The following is a 22,106-nucleotide window of genomic DNA, read 5'->3' as shown; positions in this document are numbered from 1 at the left end:
TGAGCCAGCCAGGTGCCCCTTAAATTCCTGTTTTAAAGGCTCAAATGTTTTTAGTAAGTTACTCAAAGGTATACAAATGAAATTGAAGAGTCAGGCTTTATCCCCTGGTCTGTGTGGGATTTAGACTCACGTTTTTACTTCACTGATCTTTTTAATAAATTCTCTGGGCCCTTCTGATCAGTGCTTGTTACAAATTATAGACCACACTCGTGGCCTTTCACTTTTGGGGAGGCCCCCTAGAGCACCTGATGAAAGCCATAAACCTGCTCCAAAACATTCACGTATATGTATAAAATGTTGCCTCCTGGTTCCATTCATGGATGGTTATGAAGCGCACTCTGCCATAAATCTCATGATCCATGAACATCTACCAGAACTTCAGCCCCATCCTACCTGCCTCAAATAATACTATTCATGTTCATTGGTAGCCTTGAATAATGCTTTTGTTTTGTCTTCTCCACATTGTGGTGTTTCCTATTCATGTATGTATTTGTTCCTACCTAACTTAATTGTCCAACAATGAGGACTGGTTGAATAAGTTGCAATACACCCACACTGTGGATTACTATGTGGTCATTAAAGTGATGGCTGGGACTGGAGTGGACTTGGGTGGTGAGAATGATGTAGAAGACTTGGTAAGAGGTGATGACCACCCAGTGATGACGGGAAGGACTACTGAGTATTCAAAACCTGGCTGAGGGAAGATCATGAATTTGTGGTGGTGTCACCCTCTCTTCCCTTGCACTGGGCTTTCTCTCCTGATTGTAGTCAGCAGTCCTGGAGATGGGTGGGTGGAAAGACAATTTGGGGCAGAAGAGGCCCAAGGATGGGGCCTATGAAGCCAAAGTAACCAATGAACATTGAGGGTCCCAGCAGAGGAAGTGATGCATCAGTGGGCTGGATAGGAAAGAAAGTAAGGCTAAAATTGGAAGGTGCAGTAGGGCAAAGGGGATGATCTATAAGGGTAGAGCTTCATTTATTGGGGTGGGGACTGTTTTGCTGTGTATCTCTGCTCTCTAACACCTACCCTGGTGCTCAGGAAATGTATGTTGAATGAATTAATTAATGAACGCATGGGTCATAACTCTGTTAGAACCAGAGACTGACATTCTGCTTTCATCAGAGGTCTGAGAGGATCCATAGTGGTGTTAAGTACCACTTCAGGTCAGAGTGAACTGAATTCAAATCCAAGTGTCATCAACAACAAGCTCTGTGATCTTGGATAAGTCATCTAATCTTTCTGAGCCTAGATTTTCTCTTCTGTATATAAGGATAATAACAGCTCTTTTGGGAATTCAAGATGCCATGTGTCCAACACTCAGCACAGGGTCTGACACTTTGGGATCCCTCCATAAGTATTGCAGGGGCAGTAATGGTCTCCAAGAATTGGTTGGTTCTGGAGCCTGCATCCAAACCAAATTGCTGCATTTAGTGAGAGGACACAAGGGCAGGACCTGAAGCCAGACTGTCATCTCCACTTACCACCTGAGTGTGACATTTCTGAACCTCCGTTTCCTCATCTAAGTAGTGGGGATAATATCAGAACCTATCTAACCGATTGGTTGGGAGAATTGAGTGGTAATTCTTGTAAAGTATTTAGCACCTTAAAGGTTGGGAATGGATGTTGGCTCCTGAGATTCCCTATCAATGGAGCTGAAGAAGTACAGGGGAGGAGGAGGCTTTGCTGAGGTCTGAAGAACAAGGGTTTTAGACAGGTTAAGTTTGAGATGGCACAAGACATGAGGTGGAGCCATTGGATAGTCAGTTGGATATAAGTCACAGGGGGTGGTCTAAGATGAGAAGATAGTTGGAGAGTCATCTGCATAGAAGGTATTTAAAGCCTTGGACAGGGAGAGCTCACCAGGGGAGTGAGTGCTCAGTGAACAGACAAGAATGAGGACCAAACTCTGGGGCTTCTGACGCTTAGCAAAGATGGAGATGATTGTTTTTTTACAAAGCTGGTGACCAGACATAGCAGCGTTGAAACTACACAGCTGGCCTGCCCCAGCAACATTTACGTAACACTCTTTTATATACAGGCAACCTTCAGAGATATTGCAGGTTCAATCCCAGACCACTGCAAAAAAAGCGGATATCAAAACAAAGTGAGTTGAATGAAGTTTTCGGCTTCCTAGTGCATATAAATGTTCAGGAGCACCTGGGTGGCTCAGTGGTTGAGTGTCTGGCTTTGGCTCAGGTCATGATCCCAGGATCTTGGGATCGAGCCCCACATCAGGCTCCCTATGGGGAGCTTGCTTCTCCCTCTGCCTATGTCTCTGCCTCTCTCTGTGTCTTTCATGAATAAATAAATAAAATCTTTAAAAAAAAAGTTATGTTTACACTATGCTGCAATCTACTAAGTGTGTAGTAGCATTATGTCTGAAAAAAACGTTTTATTGCTGCAAGTGCTAACCATCACCTTAACTTCCAGTGACTCATAATTACTGATCACAGTTCACTGTCACAAATATAATGGTAATAGAAAAGTTTGAAATATTGCTAGAATTACCAAAATGTGGCACAGAGACACAAAGCAAAAAAATGCTGTTGGAAAAATAGGGCCAGTAGACTTGCTCGACTGTTTTGTAAAGAATGCAGCATCTGCAAAGCAGAATAAAGCAAAGGGTAACGAAACAAGGTATGTTAGGCTCTGTGAAAAATGCTTTACCGAAATTAACTTATTTAATTAGCTCATGAGAAAACAGAAACACAGGAAGATAAATGACTTAACCAAGGTCACCCAGACAGTGAATATCAGATCTGGGATTCAAACCCTGGCCTCTGGGTCTCAGAGTCTCCATCACTTCTGCTTCAAATTGTGGGTTAACAAGATAATGACTGTTCCAAGGGAATGCTGAATTTCTTAGCTTCCGACACCTGAGAGCAGAGCTAGGAAAATCATCATGGAATAAATTGCCCCTCAGAGATCTCATCTAGCCTTGATGCTCTAGGATCAACCCCAACTAGCATTTCAGAGTTTTGGTTGAGCAAAGAAGAAGAAGGAGGTTTGATTAAGGAATGTGTAACCCTGATCAATCACTTACTCCATGTAAGGTGCTGGAAGGTCCTGGGGTGGGGAGGTTAGGAGGAGGACTTGTCTTCCAACCATGGACTAAAGCACCTGCATTTCTCACTCCCTAGGCTAGTTACTCTCAGAATAATGGTGGCTGATTTGAAGCAGGAGCCAGAGGCCAGGTGGGAAGTTGGGGTGGCCCAGGGGCATTAGCCTTGAGGCTCTTCTTGATCTCCATTGGGTTAGAGTTGCTCTATTAGCTCAATTGCTCCATAAAAACTCATTGTGATATGGAGGCAGTTTGAGTTCATTTACCCCTCTTGGAAGGTTCTCAATAAGTATCTGAGCAAATAGGCGAACCGCAGCTGAAGAGGGAAGAGGCAGGGCACAGGTGAGAGGAGGGATGGAGGGCCAGATGCACTCATAAACTGCAGTGAAGGGGAGAGGAGGGCTGCTGAGTCAGGCATCCCGGTGCCAACGTTGTCCTGTCCCACACCCCCACCGCACCCATCCTGCCTTTGATGCTGACCTTGAGTTAGTAGCTATTGAGGAGAAAGCAATTCTGACCTGCAGAAGGAAGTCAATGGGTAAGAAAGTGAAGTGGGGCCCTGGAGAGGCTGTCTGGTCCATCCTACCCACTCTTTTCCATGTCCCCTGGCCTGGAGCTTCTCAGGTAACTGCAGCTCAACCACCAGGAGTATGGCAAATGCAGATTCTGGGGCCCCACACAGACCTACCAAGTCAGAACTTCTGGGGGTTAGAGCCTAGGAGCCCATTTTTCACAAGTCTCCCTTGCCTGTACCCTCAGCAGTGTATGATGAAGACCACACTGTAAAGAACACAACCTCAGGGCACCTGGGTAGCTCAGTTAGTTAAGCATCTACCTTCAGCTCATGTCATGATCTTGGGGTCCTGGGATGGAGCCCTGTGTGGGGTTCTCTGCTTGGCAGGGAGCCTGCTTTTCCCTCTACCTCTGCCCCTCCACCCTTGCCCATGCTCGCTCTCTCTCAAATAAATAAATAAAATCTTTAAAAAAATAAAGAACACACTCTCCTGGACACCTGGGTGGCTCGGTCAGTTGGGCGTCTGACTCTTTATTTTGGTTCAGGTCATGATTTCAGGATCATGAGACCTAGCCCCGAGTTGGGCTCTGAGCCCAACATGAAGTGCTTGAGATTCTCTCTCTTCCTCTCCCTTAGCCCCTCCCCCAGCTCTCTCTTTCAAATAAATAAATAAAATAAAGCTTTTCTTTTTTTTTTTTTTTAAGAACACAGCCTCATAGTCTATTGCAGACTGATCTGAACAAATAAAATGAAATCAATGGTATCCCAGAGTCTCCTAGGTACAAATCTACAAGGAGGGATGAGATGCAGCTTCTTTTCTTGAAGGGATTACAATCTAATTGGGCAATAAAAGACACATTTTGTGAAGAGTTAAATTAATGCTATAATAAATATTTATTAATTTGAAACAGTAGGCGCATAAGCTGGACAAATTGCCAATGAGTGGGAATAATACTGTCATTCAATGAGCATTTAGGAGATACTGAATCCTGTGCTAAGCACTTTATTTATAAATTAATTTAATTTCATTAAAACTCTGAGATACGGTTTTTATTTTAAATCCACATTTAATAATGAGTAAGTTAAGCCTGGTTGATTGGACCAATTCCTCTCAGAACAACTTTCCCTAATCTTTAGGAGGTGGTCAGTGTGCTAGCTCTGTTTTCCCACAATATCCTCCCTTTATCTTATTTATTATACTGTGTTGTAACTACCTGTTTCCTAGCCTGAGTCTCCCACAAGACTTGAAGGCAGATACTTGGTGTTTCCAGAGTATAGAGCACAGCAGGTGCTCAGCTTAAGTTTGCTGAGTGAATGAAAGTTGCGTATCTAAAGTCTCAGAGCTAATACATGAAGACTCAATGCAGGTAACACTGAAGCTCAGGTCTCCCTGTGAGCCATTACAAGCAGATGGTACACACTATGGGGATTCCTGCAAGGGACGCTCTAGAAGTCAGTATCATAAGAGAAGGCTCCCTAGTGGAGGTAGAATTGGAAGGACAGAATTTGGAAAGACAGATGAAAGGTGAGCTGTCATTCCAGGCAGGCCAAAGGCATGAAGGTGGGACTCTATAAAGTACATACTTCCTCCAGTACTAGAGACCTCAAGGGAGTCCAGGAGTCTATACTCCATCCCCTAAGCCTCTCTAGCTCACCAACCAGCTGTCACCTTCTATCTAACTTACATGCCAATTACTGCAGGTGAAGTTATTTTCCTCCCAGGTTTATAGGAAGATGGCAAATGCTCCTTTGTTTTCCCCTACCTAGGCCAGGTGACATAAGGTATTCTATTAGTGGAGTTATCCATTTGGGAAGTCCTTTTTTTTTTTTAAAGATTTTATTTATTTATTCATGAGAGAGAGTCAGAGACATAGGCAGAGGGAGAAGCAGGCTCCCTGCAGGGAGCTTGATGCGGGACTTGATCCCTGGACCCCAGGATCTTATCTGAGCCGAAGGCAGACCTCAACCACTGAGCCACCCAGATGTCCTTGGAAAGTCCTTCATTTATTTATTTATTTATTTATTTATTTATTTATTTATTTATTTATTTATTTATTTATTTTTTATGATAGTCACAGAGAGAGAGAGAGAGAGAGAGAGAGGCAGAGACATAGGCAGAGAGAGAAGCAGGCTCCATACACCGGGAGTCCGACGTGGGATTCGATCCCGGGTCTCCAGGATCGCGCCCTGGGCCAAAGGCAGGCGCTAAACTGCTGCGCCACCCAGGGATCCCCGGAAAGTCCTTCTTAATAGTGGGATATTTTTGAGTTTCCATGAAGAAATAACATCCATTAATGTCCACGATATATTGCTAGATGGAAAAAAAGCAAGATAAAACACTATCCTAGGATTTCATTTTTGTTAAAAAGAAAAGAAAGTATTTTTGTGTGCATCTGGGAAATGTCTAGAAGACTATACTCTGAATTTAACAGCAACTGATTCTTGAAAATGAGAATGGACTGGGATATGGGACGTTCACTTTTACTTTACCCAGTTTTGAGTGTTTGTCTTTTTAAACAATGAATATGTATTAATTTTATTATTTTAAAAAAAGAACCTTTGGTGGGATCTAGGTAGTTCTTAATTTATCTGTGATTAGCTCCTCCCAAATTCTCTACTATGAACATCAATTACTTTTATAATAAGAAAATTAAAAGCCCTTTCCACCATAAAGTTTATTAAAATGAAAAGAGATAGATTTTCAAGATGGCATAGTTTGAAATGTTGGGGGACAGTATGTTTGGGGAAAGTACCAAAAACGGTCTAAACTCTGCATCCTCCCAAATTCAGCACCCAGACAAGCTGGATATAAAACCAGTTGAGTTACAACTTGGCAAAACATGTTAAGAGCTATAAAAATGTTCCAAATCCCAGGGTACTGGGTGGTTCAGTTGGTTGGTTAAACATCAGACTCTTGATTTCAGCTCAGATCATGGTCTTGTAATCCTGGGATGGAGCCCCTGCCCTGCCCCTGTGCTCGGTGGGGAGTCTGCTTTTCTCCTTCTCTTGTCCCTCTGCCCACTGCCACTATCTATCTATCATCTATCTTTTTTTTTTTAAGGTTTTATTTATTTATTCATGAGACACACACAGAAAGAGGCAGAGGCACAGGCAGAGGGAGAAGCAGGCTTCATGCAGGGAGCCGGATGTGGGACTCGATCCCAGGACTCCAGGATCACTCCCTGCGCTGAAGGCAGGCACTCAATTGCTGAACCACCCAGGCACCATCCCTATTATCTATCTATCTATCTATCTATCTATCTATCTATCTATCATCTATCAGCTATCTATCTATCATCATCTATCTTAAAAAAAAAAAAAGTTCCAGATACCATAACTTTGAATCCCATCCTGAGACTTTAGTTGAAGGGAATGCTTTTTAAAAAATCATATACAGGGGCACCTGGGTGGCTCAGTGGTTGAGTGTCTGCCTTTGGCTCAGGGAATGATCCCGGGGTCTTGGTATCAAGTCCTGCATCGGGCTCCCTCTGGGGAGACTGCTTCTCCCTCTGCCTATGTCTCTGCCTCTCTCTGTGTGTCTCTCATGAATAAATAAATAAAATCTTAAAAAAATTAAAATTACATCAGAAGCTCACTGTGGCCTCACATTTAGTGGGGTAAACTTCCCCTCCCAGAAGTCCAACAGCAAACATTATGCAGCCATTTTTAAAAAAGATTTTATTTATTCATTTGAGAGGGAGAGACAGAACACAAGCAGGGGGAGAGGGAGAGGGAGAAGAGGACTTCCCACTGAGCAGGGACCCCAACATGAGGCTTGATCCTAGGACCTGGAGATCATGACCTGAGCCAAAGGTAGATGCTTAACCATCTGAGCCACCCAGGTGCCCTGCAGCTGTTTTTAATAATAAACATGGCAGCTTTATGGAAACATGGGACTGTGTTTGCAAATTAATGCTGAGCAAAGAAAAATGGAGTGGAATATAGCATTTAGGTGGTGATTATGGCTATTATTTTTCTGCCATAATTAGGGTAAGAAAGCAAGGATGAGAGAAGAGACAAGAGAAGAGTGAAAGAGGGAGGAGGAAAATAGAAAAAAAATTAACACTGTGTTAGGATGATGAGTGATGAAGTGTTTTCAGAAGTGTCTTTAAATGCTGTTAAGTAGTAGCATTTGGTAATAAGTAGAAACTACACACAGGGGCTCTGTGGCTTTGGGCAAGTTACTTCTCTGAAGCCCTGTTTCCTCCTTGGCAAAATGAGGACAATGATGGTGCTGACTTCATAGAGTCCTTCTGAAGAATAAATGAGATAATCTGTGTAACAACACTCAGCAGGGTACCCAATGCATAATAAACACCTGATAAATGTTAGCTACTACTGCTGTTGTTACGCCGTCATTAGTATCAAAGAGGAGAAATCCTCACATGCTCTAGGTTGAATGGACACCACTATAGCCTTTTGGACAGGTGGTAGAGTTACAGATATGAATATGAATACAAAAACCCCTTTGTTCCAGGGGTTTCATGTCTATAAATTCATCCTTAGTAAATAATCTGACATGTACACTGAGGTGTGAGTGAGAATGTTTATCTTAACTTTCCAACCCTGAGCCAGGCAGAATGACTCCTGCAAAGAAGGATGGCAAGAAGGGCCATTCGCCATCATCAAGGTAGTTACCAAAGAACACACCGTTGACATTCACGAATGCATCCATAGAGTGGGTTTCGAGAAGCATGCCCCTTGGGCACTCAAAAAGATCCAGAAATTTGCCATGAAGGAGATGGGAATTCCAGATGTGTGCACTGATACCAAGCTCAACAAAGCTGTCTGGGCCAAGGGAATAAGGAATGTTCCATCTCCTCGAATCCTTTGTACGGTTGTCCAAAAAACATCATGAGGAGGAAAATTCACCAAACAAGCTCTATATGTGGGTTACCTAAGTGGGTACCTGTCACCACTTTTGAAAATCTATAGACAGTTAATGTAGATAAGAACTAATTGCTGATTGTCAAATAGAGGTATAAAATTGAAAAAAAAAGTTTATCTCAGTTATTTGTCATAGAAAAAGATTATAAATGACCTGAAGATCCAGCAATGGTTATGTAAATTGTGACATACAATAGAATATGAACATTCTGGAGCTATCAAAAGGGATGTGAAATATGTCATGATACAGACATATACCCATATCATTGTATAAAGATGAGGTTACAGAACAATATAGTCTCATTTATGTAAGAAGTATATGTATACATTTTTTAAAAGATTTTATTTATTTATTCATGATAGACATAGAGAGAGAGAGGCAGAGACACAGGCAAAGGGAGAAGCAGGCTCCCACTGGGAGCCCGATGCGGGACTCGATCTCGGGACTCCAGGATTGCGCCCTGGGCCAAAGGCAGGCGCTAAACCACTGAGCCACCCAGGGATCCCCCATATGTATACATTTTTAAGTTTAGAAGGATAGATAAAAAAACCATTATCAAGGGCCATCTGTATCAACTGATAGAACTTAGTTGCTCTGGCTCATGAAATGTTAATATATATAACTTATCAGAAAATCTGTGATCACGATAATGATGAGGAGGATGTGGGTGTGTGTATGTGTGTGTGTTTATGACTTTTTAAAAATAAGACCCTGGCAGGAGAAAGGAATTCTAAGACTGGAGATTGAACATCGGCAAAATGGGGCAAAGTGGATTTCACCAGTTCAGGAACCACTCAGTCCCAAAGAAATGATGGGGGTTCATGAAGAGCTGATTCTGCCAAAGGTGACAGACTCGCAGAAATTTCCATCATTAATAATAAGAAAAAGGAGAGTCCTTATAGAAGGCACGGTCAGTCAGTCTGACCCAGGGAGCAGTCCCATCGGACAGGCAGGGCAGGAGTTCTCGAGGGGGAGATGGAGGCCCAGCGTGTAGCGGTGCTGGAGGTCTGGGGTCTGAACCCCCGCCCTCCCAGTTGTGAAGTCCGAATACATGGAGCTCCTGGCCTGAGCCTGGCATGTGGCGGGTCTCCAGTGGACCCCGGCAGCTCCTGTGCCAAGCTGCTCCGTGTGCCCCTGGGCTGCTGCTTCGCCTTGCTGGCAGTATCTGCAGCCTGCTTGTGTCTCTTCTCCTTCAAGCGCTCTTTGCTGCAACCAGACTCATTTTTCCTTTCATCATGGCCCTTCCCAGCTTAATCACACTGTTCCCTCATCCTAGAATATTGTTTCCTTGTGTTCCCTGCCTTCTCCAGCCCTGTTTCTCTAAACATGCAAGTCCTATGGTTCTTTCCAGACCCGCATCAAATGCCATCTCCTATACAAAGATGCCCCTGCCCCCAGCTGCAGGGCCTGCTCCTTCCCTGGGCCCCAGGTCACACATCTGCATTTGTCTAGGGACTCAGCACATCCAGTGTGCATGAGGGTTCTCTGCAGGCCTGCGTTTTGTCTCTGGACTAGACTGGCTGCTCTCTGGGGGAGGGTGTACGTTGCATTCACCCGTGTTGCCTCAGTGCCAGTCCTGTATGCAGTAGGTGCTCGAAGCACTTTGGTGGATAAATGGGGGTAGGGGGTGAACAAGTAAAATAAGGAATGTTGGGAGCATGGCAGGGCAAAGACAGAGGGAAGGCAGGAGGGAGAGGTGGATGAGGCCTCAGATGCTATGGCATTGCCACCGCTCTTGCTGGGAGTGGCAGTGCTTACAGCCAGCACTTCCCCAGGGTGAATAACCTCGGGGCTCTGCTCCTCTAGGTCCTGCCCACGTCATAAAACAGCAAGCGCTTCCTCTTCAGGGCTGCAGGGAGAGATGGGGTGACTTAGGGGCCCAGCCCCAGCATGTGGAAGGGTTTATAAGCTGGGGCACTGGGCTCCTCAGCGCAAGGCCATTCTTTCTCGTCCCCGTGCTCTCTGGCCTCCGGCTCTCCCAGCAGCATGGCCTTCAACGGCAAGTACGAGTTCGAGAGTGACAAGAATTATGACGAGTTCATGAAGCGCCTCGGTGAGTGAGTACATGAGCACCCCTTCCCTGGGCTGGTTTGTCACAGCCAGCCTGGGGCCGCGAATCCAAACTCCTTGAGGCCCAGAGAAGCTGAGTTACTAGTCCAAGGTCGCACAGCTGGTAGTGGGTGAGCTGAAGACTTGATTGGTTTAACTTATTCATTCAGACGTATAGGGAACACCTGCTATATGCAAGGGCCAACCTGACGCTGCTGATGGGCTGCCTCAGCACGACATGCCCAGGGTCACACTGTAAAATAGGGGCAGAGATCATTAGAACCCAGGACTCAACGATGAGATGATGAGTGGTACCCGGGGAGAGGGGACCAAGGGTTTAGTACAGAGACCAGGTTCGACCAGCCATGCGTTCATCGGGCCATTCAACAAACATGGGTCCATGGCCCTGACAATCCCGCACAAATCCTGATGCTCTAAGTCTAAGGCATGCCATTGTAGAGAGTCAGGGGACGGCCCTGGGCCGGGGGGGGGGGGGGGGGGGGGGAGGCGGGGAGCACAGGTCCTCCGAGTGGGCAGAGAGGTCGTGACAGCAGGGCAGGTGTGCCCCGGGGCCCTGGGGAGACAAGAGTCAGTTCTGGGAGTGGCCCCGAAGGAACAGTTACCTGGCTTCGCCTCCAACCCGGTGGTGCTGAAAGGGCGCCAGACTCCGTTGTAGACGAGGGGCTGCTGTGAGCCTCCCCGGAGCCCCTTTCCCGCTCGGGGTCCTCACTGCCTAATCTGTGAAACAAGAGCGTTAGAAGACAGTCTTGATGCTCCCGTTCATTCCAGACCTTGTGACCTTGACAGTGTCAGTTGTCTGTTATTGCGTTAGCGGAACGGCTGGTATTGTCAGCTGTACACCAGGAGTTTTCCAAGACACAATCACTTTAATTCCATCCCTGCAACAGCCCCGTGAGATGGGCCTTATTATCTCCCATCTTGTGGATGGAAACACTGAGGCTCAGGGAGGCAGTGGCTCCTCCCAGCTCCCGGGGCCTGGTGGAGCTGGGATGTGCTCCTCCCAGCGCGCGGCCTGCCCCACGGAGGAAGCCCTCTCCCAGGGCCCCGGTGGCAGGCGGCTCCCACGTGACCCCTCTCCTTGTCCCCGGGCCAGGGCTCCCCAGCGACGCTATCGAAAGGGGCCGAAACTTCAAGATTGTCACAGAGGTGCAGCAGGATGGACAGAACTTCACCTGGTCCCAGCACTACCCGGGGGGCCACTCCATGACCAACAGGTTCACCATCGGCACGGAGTGTGACATGGAGACCATGGGGGGCAAGAAGTTCAAGGTGAGAGGCCACTGGCCACCCCCCCTTCCTGGTCTCAAGCGTGTCCCCTGGGGCTGCACCCCAAGCCGAGCCTCTGTTCTCCCGCCCAGCCTCCAGCCTCCAGCCTTAAGTGCCTGAATTACCCGGCAACTTAACCCCCCCCCCCCCCCAGTTTTTTGACACTACATCAATAACAGACGCTGTAGAGAAACTGTTCAAGATGTTAATGAACATTTGCCTACCACTTCGTGTAGCCCAGACTCCTGCTGAATACGTCACACGTGTTAATGCGGGGACTCCTACCGAGTCGCTACAATTACGGGCCCATTTTACAGATGAGGGAGCTGGGCTGAGCCACGGGCTTGGTGGCTTGCCCCGGCCCCACGGCCCAACAGGCCTTCACACCCAGGCAGCCTGGCTCCAGACAGCGTGACCTCCGTGTAGGCTAGACATGAACAGCCCTAGAACCGGATTCATGCGCGTTCGAAACCGCAATCTTACCTAAGAAAGAAGTTGAAGGTGCCCTCCTCATCCTCCTGAGCCTGGTCCCTCGGGTCTCCCACCCATTCTGGGTCCCCTCTATCGTCCCCGACCGTGACCGTGAATATTCTGCCCCGTAGGCTGCCACGGTGGAGAATAAGTGGTCATAATGTTCCTATTCTGTCTCTTGTGTATTTTATTTCTTAAAGATTTTATTTATTATTTTTGAGAGAGAGAGACCGAGAGAACGAGAAGGAGCCAGGGGGGAAGGGCAGAGGGAGAAGCAGCCTCCCCACGGAGCAGGGAGCCTGATGCAGGGCTCCATCCCAGGACCCTGGGGTCAGGACCTGAGCTGCAGGCAGCCACTTAACCCACTGAGCCACCCAGGTGCCCTGTCACTTGTGTATTTTAAAAATTTAACAATTTCGGGGATCCCTGGGTGGCTCAGTGGTTTAGCGCTTGCCTTCGGCCCAGGGCGTGATCCTGGAGTCCCGGGATCGAGTCCCACGTCAGGCTCCCGACATGGAGCCTGCTTCTCTCTCTGCCTGTGTCTCTGCCTCTCTCTCTCTCTCTGTCTATCATTAAATAAATAAATAAATAAATAAATAAATAAATAAATAAATAAATCTTAAAAAAAAAAATTTAACAATTTCTCATGATGTCGTTCTGTGTCAGCAAGTATTGACTTGCCTTATTCTTTTCAATGCTCGCACGGTATCCTAAAGTAAGGAAAGGCTATCATTCATTTGACAGTCCCTCTTTGATAGATATTCAGGTTACTTACCGGTGGAGAGTCCAGGCTGGATGTTTAGGTTGTTTACAATTACAAACAATGCCGCAATCCACATCCTGGGCGACATCACCATCATCCTAGCAATGAGGATCATAGAACTAACTCCACAGTCGACAAGGAGGGCTCACCACGCTCTAAGCACTTCCCACATGTCATATGAAATCGTCCAATCCTCGTAAGAACTCTGCAGCAGGTCCAGTTGCCATCCCCATTTTAGAGGTGACAAAGCTGAGGCACGGCAAGGCTGAGTGACTTGTGCGTGCTATCTCTATCTTTGGATATATGTCATCGTACATCCACATGGCAAATTAAATCCCAGAGGGGACAGCTGGGAGAGCTGCTGGGAACCCTTCCTCCCTCCCGGGCTGGCCTGTGGGGGGCCCTCTGCCAAGCAAGGGTCAGCGTTTTGCTTCTCTTCCAGGCCACCGTGCACATGGACGGGGGGAAGATCGTGGTGGACTTCCCCAACTATCACCAGACCTCGGAGGTTGTGGGTGACAAACTGGTGGAGGTGAGTGTCCTGCTGGTTCTTGGGACAGTGATGAGAACAAGTTTCTGCCTCCAGCCATGGCCCCTGAGAGACGGGCCTCTGGGCCCTGGCTTCTGGGCACTTCCCATGCACTGGGCTCTGTGCTGAGCACCCAGTATACATCATCTTGTTGGCTCTTCACAATAAACCTGTTAGGGAGGCAATTGTTATCTGCATCTTCCAGGTGGGGGGACTGAGGCACTGGGAGCTAATGCTTAGCTGGAGGCCACCTAGCCTCTCTGCCAGTGCTGGGAATGCACGCTCGCCAGTGACTCTGCCACCTTGGGGGCACGAGTGCAGAAGCCCGAGGGCCCCTCCCCAGAGTCCCGGTGGGCCCTGCAAGGGCAGCGGCCCTGCTGTTGCACTTCCCCAAGGGACTTCAGGCCCTTCCTGCCTGGCCTTCTGATTTTTCTAGAGAAGCTGGAAATTTGCACTTTCCTGTGAAATCTCCAGACTGCTAAACATTGGCAATGAATCAAACCTTTTAAAAGAAGTGGATTAAGAAATCTACACACACACACACACACACACACACACACACACACCCCTGTGGATGGACCCTTCCCACACTTGCTGCTCTATAAACACAGACTGGAGGTGCTGCTCTCACCTCACTTCCATTTCCTCTCCTGGGGCTCCAGAATTTTCCCCAGGTGAAAGAAATGGATGTGAAGTCAAAAGCAAAAGGTAGGTTCTTCCACACTTCATTCTCCCCTTGTGAGTCCGAGCTCCCTGGGGTCTAGCCTACCCTCGCAAGGCTCCCCAATCCCCCCTCTCTCTTTTTCTCTCCCTCTTGTTTTCTCATTTTCCTCATCTCAAACCCAGTCTAGGGGCCCAAGAGACTCAGTGACCTCCCATTATTCCCATTTTACACAGAGGCCATAGAGGCTCAGAGATAACAAGTAACTTGTCCAAAGCCACACAGCTAGTTCATGGTGGAGGCAGGTCCCACTGGCTGGCTTCAGGACCAGGCTCTCTGCCAGCTCTTCCCAGGCCAGTGGGTCTTTTTTTTTTTTTTTTTTAAGATATTATTTATTTATTCATGAGAGACACACACACAGAGAGGCAAGACACAGGCAGAGGGAGAAGCAGGCTCCATGCAGGGAGCCCGATGCAGGACTCGATCTCTGGGCTCCAGGATCATGCCCTGGGCCAAAGGCAGGCGCTAAACCACTGAGCCACCCAGGTGTCCCCCAGTGGGTCTTTAATTAAAAAATACAAATCTGGGATGCCTGAGTGGCTTAGCAGTTGAGAGTCTGCCTTCAGCCCAGCGCATGATCCTGGAGTCCTAGGATCAAGTCCCACGTCAGAAATAGGCCAGGTCAATAGAAATTGACCTCTTAGAATATCTGATAAAAGCTTTGGACACATTTTTACATTAAATGTCAGCCAGTGGGTTCTGACTCCCAGAAGCAAAGCTCGTGGCCTGTGAAGTATGTGGGGAGAACCCAGGGCAGGGGAACCAGAAGTAGGTTGTGCCCAAAAGGAGGATCAATCTTCCCAAACTGAACAAACCTGTTTACTGATTCCTAGAGGCTCCTGACTCTGGAGCCTGCATGGTATGAGCAGTGCCCAGAGCTCAGGGTTGTCACCAACACACACACACACACACACACGAACACGCGTGTGCATACATATGCACACATGCACACAGATTGGGCACCAGAGAGAAGCTGTTTTGGTTGCACATCCCCCATTCCTAGAGGCCCAGAATCTTCCCGGTCACCTCTGTCCTTCTCTACCAATGGGGAGTGCATTAGGTGGGCATCCCTCCTCCCTGGCCGGGCTCACCATGCTCTCATCATCTCTCTCTAGACCAAGTCTCAGCCTCCTCCCTGCTTGCAGCCCCCACTCTACTCTATCTTGCTCCATTTGCAATTTCACACACCACTTCACACTGCTGCCCTTGACAAAACTGCTTACACAAAACTCCATGTTTTGCAGCCACCCACTTACTTCCCGTGAGAAGGCTGCTTCCTCTGTTGGGTATCAGGATCAACTCACGATAGGGTATTTGTGTGTCCCATGCCAGTGGGTCTTGATGGCCTCGGGCCCGGAACACAGCACACAGTGGGCCTTCACTAAACAGCACCCCCTTGCCTACACCTCCCATAAAATCTTACACTTCCCCCAGGACAGGGACTCTATCTTCCCATCACCAAATACAGGGACCCCATAAATGCTATGTGGTGCAGAGGCTGAGTGTGGCCTCTTGATCTTAAAGGGGTTACTTGACTCCTCTAGACTTCAGTTTTCTCATCTGTACAATGGGTATAATCCTACAGCATTGTTGGGAGAAGTAAATGGGAGAACACATGGGAAGTGCTGGGAGTAGGTGAACTTCAATGAACAGACAGGTGGAAGATTATACTACGAAGAGCCACATCAGCCTAACATCTGTTTAGCACTTTTGCCACACTGAGTCTGCACAGAGGCTTGTGTCACAAATTGAGAAACTGAGGTTCATAGATATGGTGCAACCTGCTGACTTCCACTCAGGGCTGGGACTGGACACCCGTCTTCCCCAGCTGTGCTCCATCTCACTTAGGGTCTCCCACACTGACTCCCTGTGTTCCGGTTGCTCTTTCAGATCTCCACCATCGGAAACGTGACCTATGAGCGTGTGAGCAAGAGGCTGGCCTGAGCAAGCATGTGGGGCTGCCCCGGGACCACAAAGCCACTAGTAAAGCTGGGATAAGAACAGACATTCTGTTGGCTCTGAACCTCTTTGTCTTTGTTTTTGTTTTCTGGTATCTTGGGGCAGTTTCTAGCTGGGAAGGGGTGCGAAAGGCCCAAGGATGGCTACTCAGGCCAAACCTTGTAGGCTCTGCAACAGGGCAGAGGGAGGCTTGACTGGGGACTGCAATACTCCCGACCCTCTGGAAGTAGCCAAAGGCGGTGTTCGAGAAGCACGGTGGGCACACTTCCATACGCCCTTACCCCTCCTTGCCACCCACCTCTCTGTGGGTAGAGACACAGAGCTGTGTCTCTTGATTTAAAGAGACACATGTCACCTGGGAAGGGTAACACACGGACTCTCACACGGGCCACAGGACAGGTGTATTAGATGGTGGGTAGGAGTAGAAGTGGCACTTCCAGGAAAGGGCCCTGCTGCTGGACCCCATGGCTGGCAGACAAAGGAGAAACATACCAGGGCTGAGCCAGAAAGGTATTTTAGCACGGCCGTGGCTCTGCTGTTAATTGGCTGTGGAGGCATCCTTCTGGGCCTCAGTTTACCTAGTGGTACAAAGGAGGGCCACAAAGACCAATGAGGGACCAAGGAGAAATGAGAGAGTATTAGATGGCAAAGGGGCCATGGGAGTGACAAGAGGGACAAGAAGGGACTGGAAGGTCCTGGTTTGCACAGGGGTGCCTGGGAGAAGCTGCAAGGTGCTTTGGCTGGCTGGGAAGGATGGTCCACAGGGTCCTTCTGACCTCCTGGTGGGAGCCTGGTGCCGAGTGCAGGATTCTGACCCAGGATTTCGGTCATCCCTGCTTGATTATGTCTGTTGGGGGCATGGGAGTGGAGGGGGCGCAGCTTGCCCCCTGGCTAGATAAATCCCTCACCCCGAGCACCCAACGGTCCTTTTTCTGTTCTCCTTCCTCCCTGGCAACGACACCACCTTGACTTCCTACGTCATATTTTTCTGTATGACGATTCACTTATTTTTTCTGCAATGGAAACTTTACATCACTTCTATATTTCAACATCATTTGCCATAAATAGATGAAAACTATCAGAAAAGCCAAAACTGAACAAAGCTAGATCCCGTTGCCTGCCCAAAACCCTGAGCCTGTGGCCTCCCTTGGTGAGGACAGAGATGTAACAGACAGAGCAGCATCAAGTGCGCAACATTTTCCTTGACGAAATCAAGTTACTGCCAGGCTACTGAAAACAGAACATACTCGCTCTGAGAGCTGATTATCTCAATTATCTTGAATGCCCAAGTCCCAGATATGGGGCATTAGAAATAAGGTTTGGGGATCCCTGGGTGGCGCAGCGGTTTGGCGCCTGCCTTTGGTCCAGGGCGCGATCCTGGAGACCCGGGATCGAATCCCACGTCAGGCTCCCTGTGCATGGAGCCTGCTTCTCCCTCTGCCTGTGTCTCTGCCTCCCTCTCTCTCTCTCTGTAACTATCATAAAAAAAATAAATAATAAGGTTTGCTCAGCGCCTTGCCCAGGGCCTGGCACATAGCAGGTGCTTCGTAAGTGCTACCTGACCCAAGGCCCTTCCAGCCCGTGGAATGTGCAGTCCTCCAGTGTCACAGGCCGTCCTCAGCCTGGACAGGTGGCATGGCCCAGCTCGCTGGCAGCTCACTCCTGACTCCTCCCACATTCTGCCCTGAAACTTGTTTATCTTCCCAAGAACAGCACTCAGCCTTCCCCAACCCCCACCAAGCCAGGACCCCGTACATTCCATCGTTTTGCCAAGACCTATTGCTAATTAAGTGAACTAGGTAAGCATTAAATTAAACTAGCAGTGTTGCTGTTTCCCCTCCAGACTGAATAATTACTCATAATGAGCTTGGATAATAAGTCTCTAAATAACAGAGAGTTAACCATAATTAGGCTGAAAATTGAGAGATTGAGAGAGAGAGGGAGGAGGAGGAAGGGAGAGGAGAGAGAAGAGAAGAAGAGAAGGGGAGGGGAGAGAGGGAGGTAGGGAGACGGGAGAAAGAGGAGGAGGTAGAGGAGAGGAGAGTTGAGACTGTTTTTACTCTGGCAACTGATTCAAGGACAAATTCAAATTGTTAGCAAGAGAGAAATCCTTAAGCCACTATTGTTAGAGAGTCACAGACGCATAGGATCTCAGAGGACCTCAGAGCTCAGCTAGTTTAAATTCTATTGCACAGACATGGAAACAGAGGCTCAGAGAGGGGAAGACGTGTCTACAGTACACAGCAGAGAGTGAGTCTCTGAGAACAGTGTGGGTAGATGGAGTAAGGTGAGCTGGAGTAAAGCATCCATTTTGCTGGCATCTTGGTGGGGAAGTGTCCTCAAGCAGTAGAAGGGACAGCGGTTAAGAGCTTGGACTCTGGAGACACATTGCCAGGGTTCAAATCCCTTTTCTACTGCCTGGAAGCTGTGTCACCTTGGGGTATGTTCATCCATTCCTATGAGCCTGTTTCCTCATCTGAAAATAGGGGTAATTGTACTTGCCTGATAGAGCTGTCACGCTGCAAGCTCACGACATATTAGCTGCTGCCACCGTGACCAACCGCCATCACCTCCATCATCACCACCATTCTCAACCAGCGTGATGAGAGGGTTAGCTGCCTCCTTCACTGACTCAAGTCACGTGCACCAGCTGCTGGATTTCTGGAAGTCTTACTTTGTCCGTGTGTACAACGGACCAATAAGACCTTTCCTTTCTGGGTCATGAGGGGGATGCAAGGATAAAGGGTGAAAACCCATGTTCCTGGCTTCCAAAAAGTTAGAGGAGCCTCATCATTTTGCTGCACTGTTCAAGATGCCGTGGTGACTCCCCACTCCACAGGCCTCAGTCCGGGTGCCCTTTACCCCAGGCTCGTGGTGACCTTCACTCTGACTCTTGGGAGTCGTCTCTTTCACTCTGCCAGGGCAACTGCTCCGCTCCCTCCAAGTCATCTGGTGAAGCAGGAGCTTTCCAAAGCAACTTTAAAGAACAAACACCACTGGGTGGTGCTCCACACTCCCCAGCTGCTGCCCTGGGAACACGGAGGAGTGAGTGTTTGTTGGAGGCGGGGCGAAGGGTGGACAATGAGATCCTGAGTGGTTGGGCTTTGGTGGCAGAGTGTATGTGTCATGTAGGGATGACATGGCATTGGTGGCTACAGGGCACTCCTCAATCAGGCATTTCTAAATTTGAGACCAATCCCTACCCCTCACTCATATTCAGACCCGGAGCCTTCCTGAACCCCTGTGTCTTCTTCTGGAAAATGGTAGTAGCAATACTAGCTCTTGGTGGTGGTGTGAGGATGGGAAAAGACTGGGGGAGGGGAGGGGGAAGGGGGAGAGAGCAGGATTTAAGTGTCACATATATACAGGCCCTAGAACGTCGTAAGTGTTCACTAAACAGCTATAAGGGCTCCTCTTGGTGGTTCTACTGGGGAGAAGGGGCACACACAGGGTCAGAGATTTAAAGGAGGGAGAAGTATCCAAACCTGCCTGTGCATGAGCATCTCCTGAGGGTCCTCCTAAAAGGATAGCCCAGGCGCTACCCTAGACATGCTGGACTGTGCTCTTCGGTAGGAAGACCAGAGAACTCTCACTGTGAAGTGCTCCCCAGCCACACATGACTTTGGACACTGTTCCAGTCCCAGTGCTCCCATTTTTGCAGAAGGCATGCCTTTCTGTGTGTCCAGCCCGTTGTGCCTCTGGGAGAACACTGGTCAGAGCTGGCCCAGCAGAAGCCAGACCACTTGTGTTTTTCCTTAGAAGCTAGAGCTAGGTCAGAAGAGAAGCTCAGAGACTCACCGGAGTCCCCAGAGGAGGGAGAGGCCCCCTTATTTACACTCTTTCTCATAGAATTCACCCTTGAATAAATGATACTATGTATTCCATGCTTTGTTACCATAAACCTAAAGCCTAGCTCAAGCTGATAGCCATTCCACCTTATAAATGAGGACACAGAGGCTGAGAATAGGGAGGTGGCTTTTTCCAAGGTCATCAAGCTAAGAGCAAGCTCAGACCTTCCACCTTTGAGGCCCAATGTTCTTTTTTTTTTTTTTTTTTTTTAAGATTTTATTTATTTATTCATGAGAGACACACACACACAGAGGCAGACACAGGCAGAGGGAGAAGCAGGTTCCATGCAGGGAGCCTGATGCGGGACTTGATCCCACAACCTGAACCAAAGGCAGATGCTCAACCACTGAGCCATCCAGGCACCCCAGGCCCAGTGTTCTTGTCTATATACTAGAAGTTTCATGCTTCTTCCAGACCAAGAACTATTCTAACTTAACAATGTGTTTTACTGATCTTCTCTTGTGTTTTTTTAAATTTAATTTTGAAATTAAGTGAAAAATTAGTAGTTTTCCTGGAAAGTATAGATTTCTAGTTGCTCTGGACATCTGAAGGTTCAGCACTGCAGAGCATATGCCCCTAGAAGGTAATAGTTGACCACAGCTGAGTAGAAGCCATATCCTCTAGGGAGATACTGGTTTCAGTGCAGCAACCACCAGGTCACTCTTGATCACCCAGCTGGATTCACTACCTTCCTGCTCGATCCTAGTGTGTATTTGGATTTGAGACTCCTGCGAAATGCTCTGGCCTTGCTGCTGAAATTCAAGTCACAGAGGTCTTCCCTTAGGAACCGAGAATGGGGTGAATGAGGCTGGTAAGTCTTTGCTAGGCATTTGGGGCCAGGGACTGCTAGAGTCAGCCCGAGATCACCACCTTCACAGATGGGGTTCAGGGAACCCCTCCCAGACCAGAGCTTGCTGGAGGAGACAGATGGAGCCGTAAATCACGTTAGCCTGTGGCAGATGTACAAGAAGCTCTGTTCCTGCATTTCTGCCCGTTGGTGAGCACGCTCAGAGAGCACGCCTGCCACCCCGTAAATCAGGAGCATGAATGCCTGGCAACTCTTTTCTTTTATGAACCCGTATCCATTATCCTGTCATGTCTTTCCTACCAGGTGAGTGAGATGGCCAGCTGGGACAGTCACAGAGCCTTTCACTCATTCAAAACCCTTGACTGAGGTACAACAAGGCGACAGGGCAGATGCAGACTGCCTGGGTATGAGTTGTGGCTTCTTCTTCTTCTTCTTTTTTTTTTTTTTTAAAGATTTTATTTATTTATTCATGAGAGACACAGGCAGAGGGAGAAGCAGGCTCCCTACAGGGAGCCTGATGCGGGACTCAATCCCAGGACCCCAGGATCACACCCTGAGCCAAAGGCAGATGCTCAACCGCTGAGCCACCCAGGCGTCCCAGGGTGTGGCTCCTTCCTGCTCTGCTGCAAATAACTTCTCCACGCCCCCTATTCTCTGTTCTGTACAACACAGCTAATAACAATCCTACCTTTTAGTGTTACTCGGGTGATTATCAAAAATTGGAGCAAATTCCTTAGCGTAGCACTTTATACACAGTAAACACTCAGTAAATACCAGCTGCTATGATTAATGCCACCATCACCAGGTGGTAATATTCTTTATATTCTATTGAGGGAAAGTAATTTCGGGCAGAGCCATCAAACCAAGTAAAGAAAACTAACAAGATCATTTCAGATGGGTTTAACAGCTATGAAGAAAATAAAAAGGGTAATGAGTGACTAAGGTTATTTACAGAGATCTCTTTGGGAGGTAATGTGTTGAGGTTTCTTAATATTCCTAGTGTTGTTATTTGGGGCTCAACAGTTCTTTATTGTGGGGGCCGTCCTGGGTTGTAGGGTATTCAGCAGCATCCCTGGCCTCTACCCACTGTATGCCTTCCACCCCCCACCCCAGTGGTGACAACCAAAAATGTCTCCAGACATTGCCACGTGTCCTCGAGGGATCAAGGGAGAAGAGAAATGACAGAACAGGTAGGTGGCTTTGGAG

At 48.0% G+C, this 22,106-nt stretch overlaps 1 protein-coding gene and 1 non-coding gene across 2 annotated transcripts; one reads left to right on the top strand and one right to left on the bottom strand.

The window, feature by feature from the left end:
• Positions 1–10,296: 10,296 nt before the first annotated feature.
• On the top strand, positions 10,297–16,291 carry FABP6 (fatty acid binding protein 6). Its single transcript, XM_038534873.1, has 4 exons — positions 10,297–10,517; positions 11,628–11,803; positions 13,477–13,566; positions 16,175–16,291. The coding sequence occupies exons 1-4, from the start codon at positions 10,451–10,453 to the stop codon at positions 16,226–16,228; spliced, it is 387 nt and encodes a 128-aa protein (XP_038390801.1). The 5' UTR covers positions 10,297–10,450; the 3' UTR covers positions 16,229–16,291.
• MIR8902 (microRNA mir-8902) lies at positions 14,169–14,273 on the bottom strand. The gene has a single exon (NR_128873.1). It is a non-coding gene; the product is annotated as a microRNA mir-8902 (primary transcript).
• Positions 16,292–22,106: the final 5,815 nt, after the last annotated feature.

This window comes from Canis lupus, chromosome 4 (assembly GCF_011100685.1).
Source record: "Canis lupus familiaris isolate Mischka breed German Shepherd chromosome 4, alternate assembly UU_Cfam_GSD_1.0, whole genome shotgun sequence".
NCBI lineage: Eukaryota > Metazoa > Chordata > Mammalia > Carnivora > Canidae > Canis > Canis lupus.
The sequence above is the reverse complement of the archived record's forward strand: the minus strand, read 5'-3'. Positions and strand labels throughout refer to the sequence as shown.

Coding starts and splice junctions, on each gene's coding strand:
- FABP6 (XM_038534873.1), top strand. CDS start 10,451: ATGGCCTTCAACGGCAAGTACGAGTTCGAGAGTGACAAGAATTATGAC. Junction 10,518..11,627: donor CGAGTTCATGAAGCGCCTCG/GTGAGTGAGTAC, acceptor TCCCCGGGCCAG/GGCTCCCCAGCGACGCTATC. Junction 11,804..13,476: donor TGGGGGGCAAGAAGTTCAAG/GTGAGAGGCCAC, acceptor CTTCTCTTCCAG/GCCACCGTGCACATGGACGG.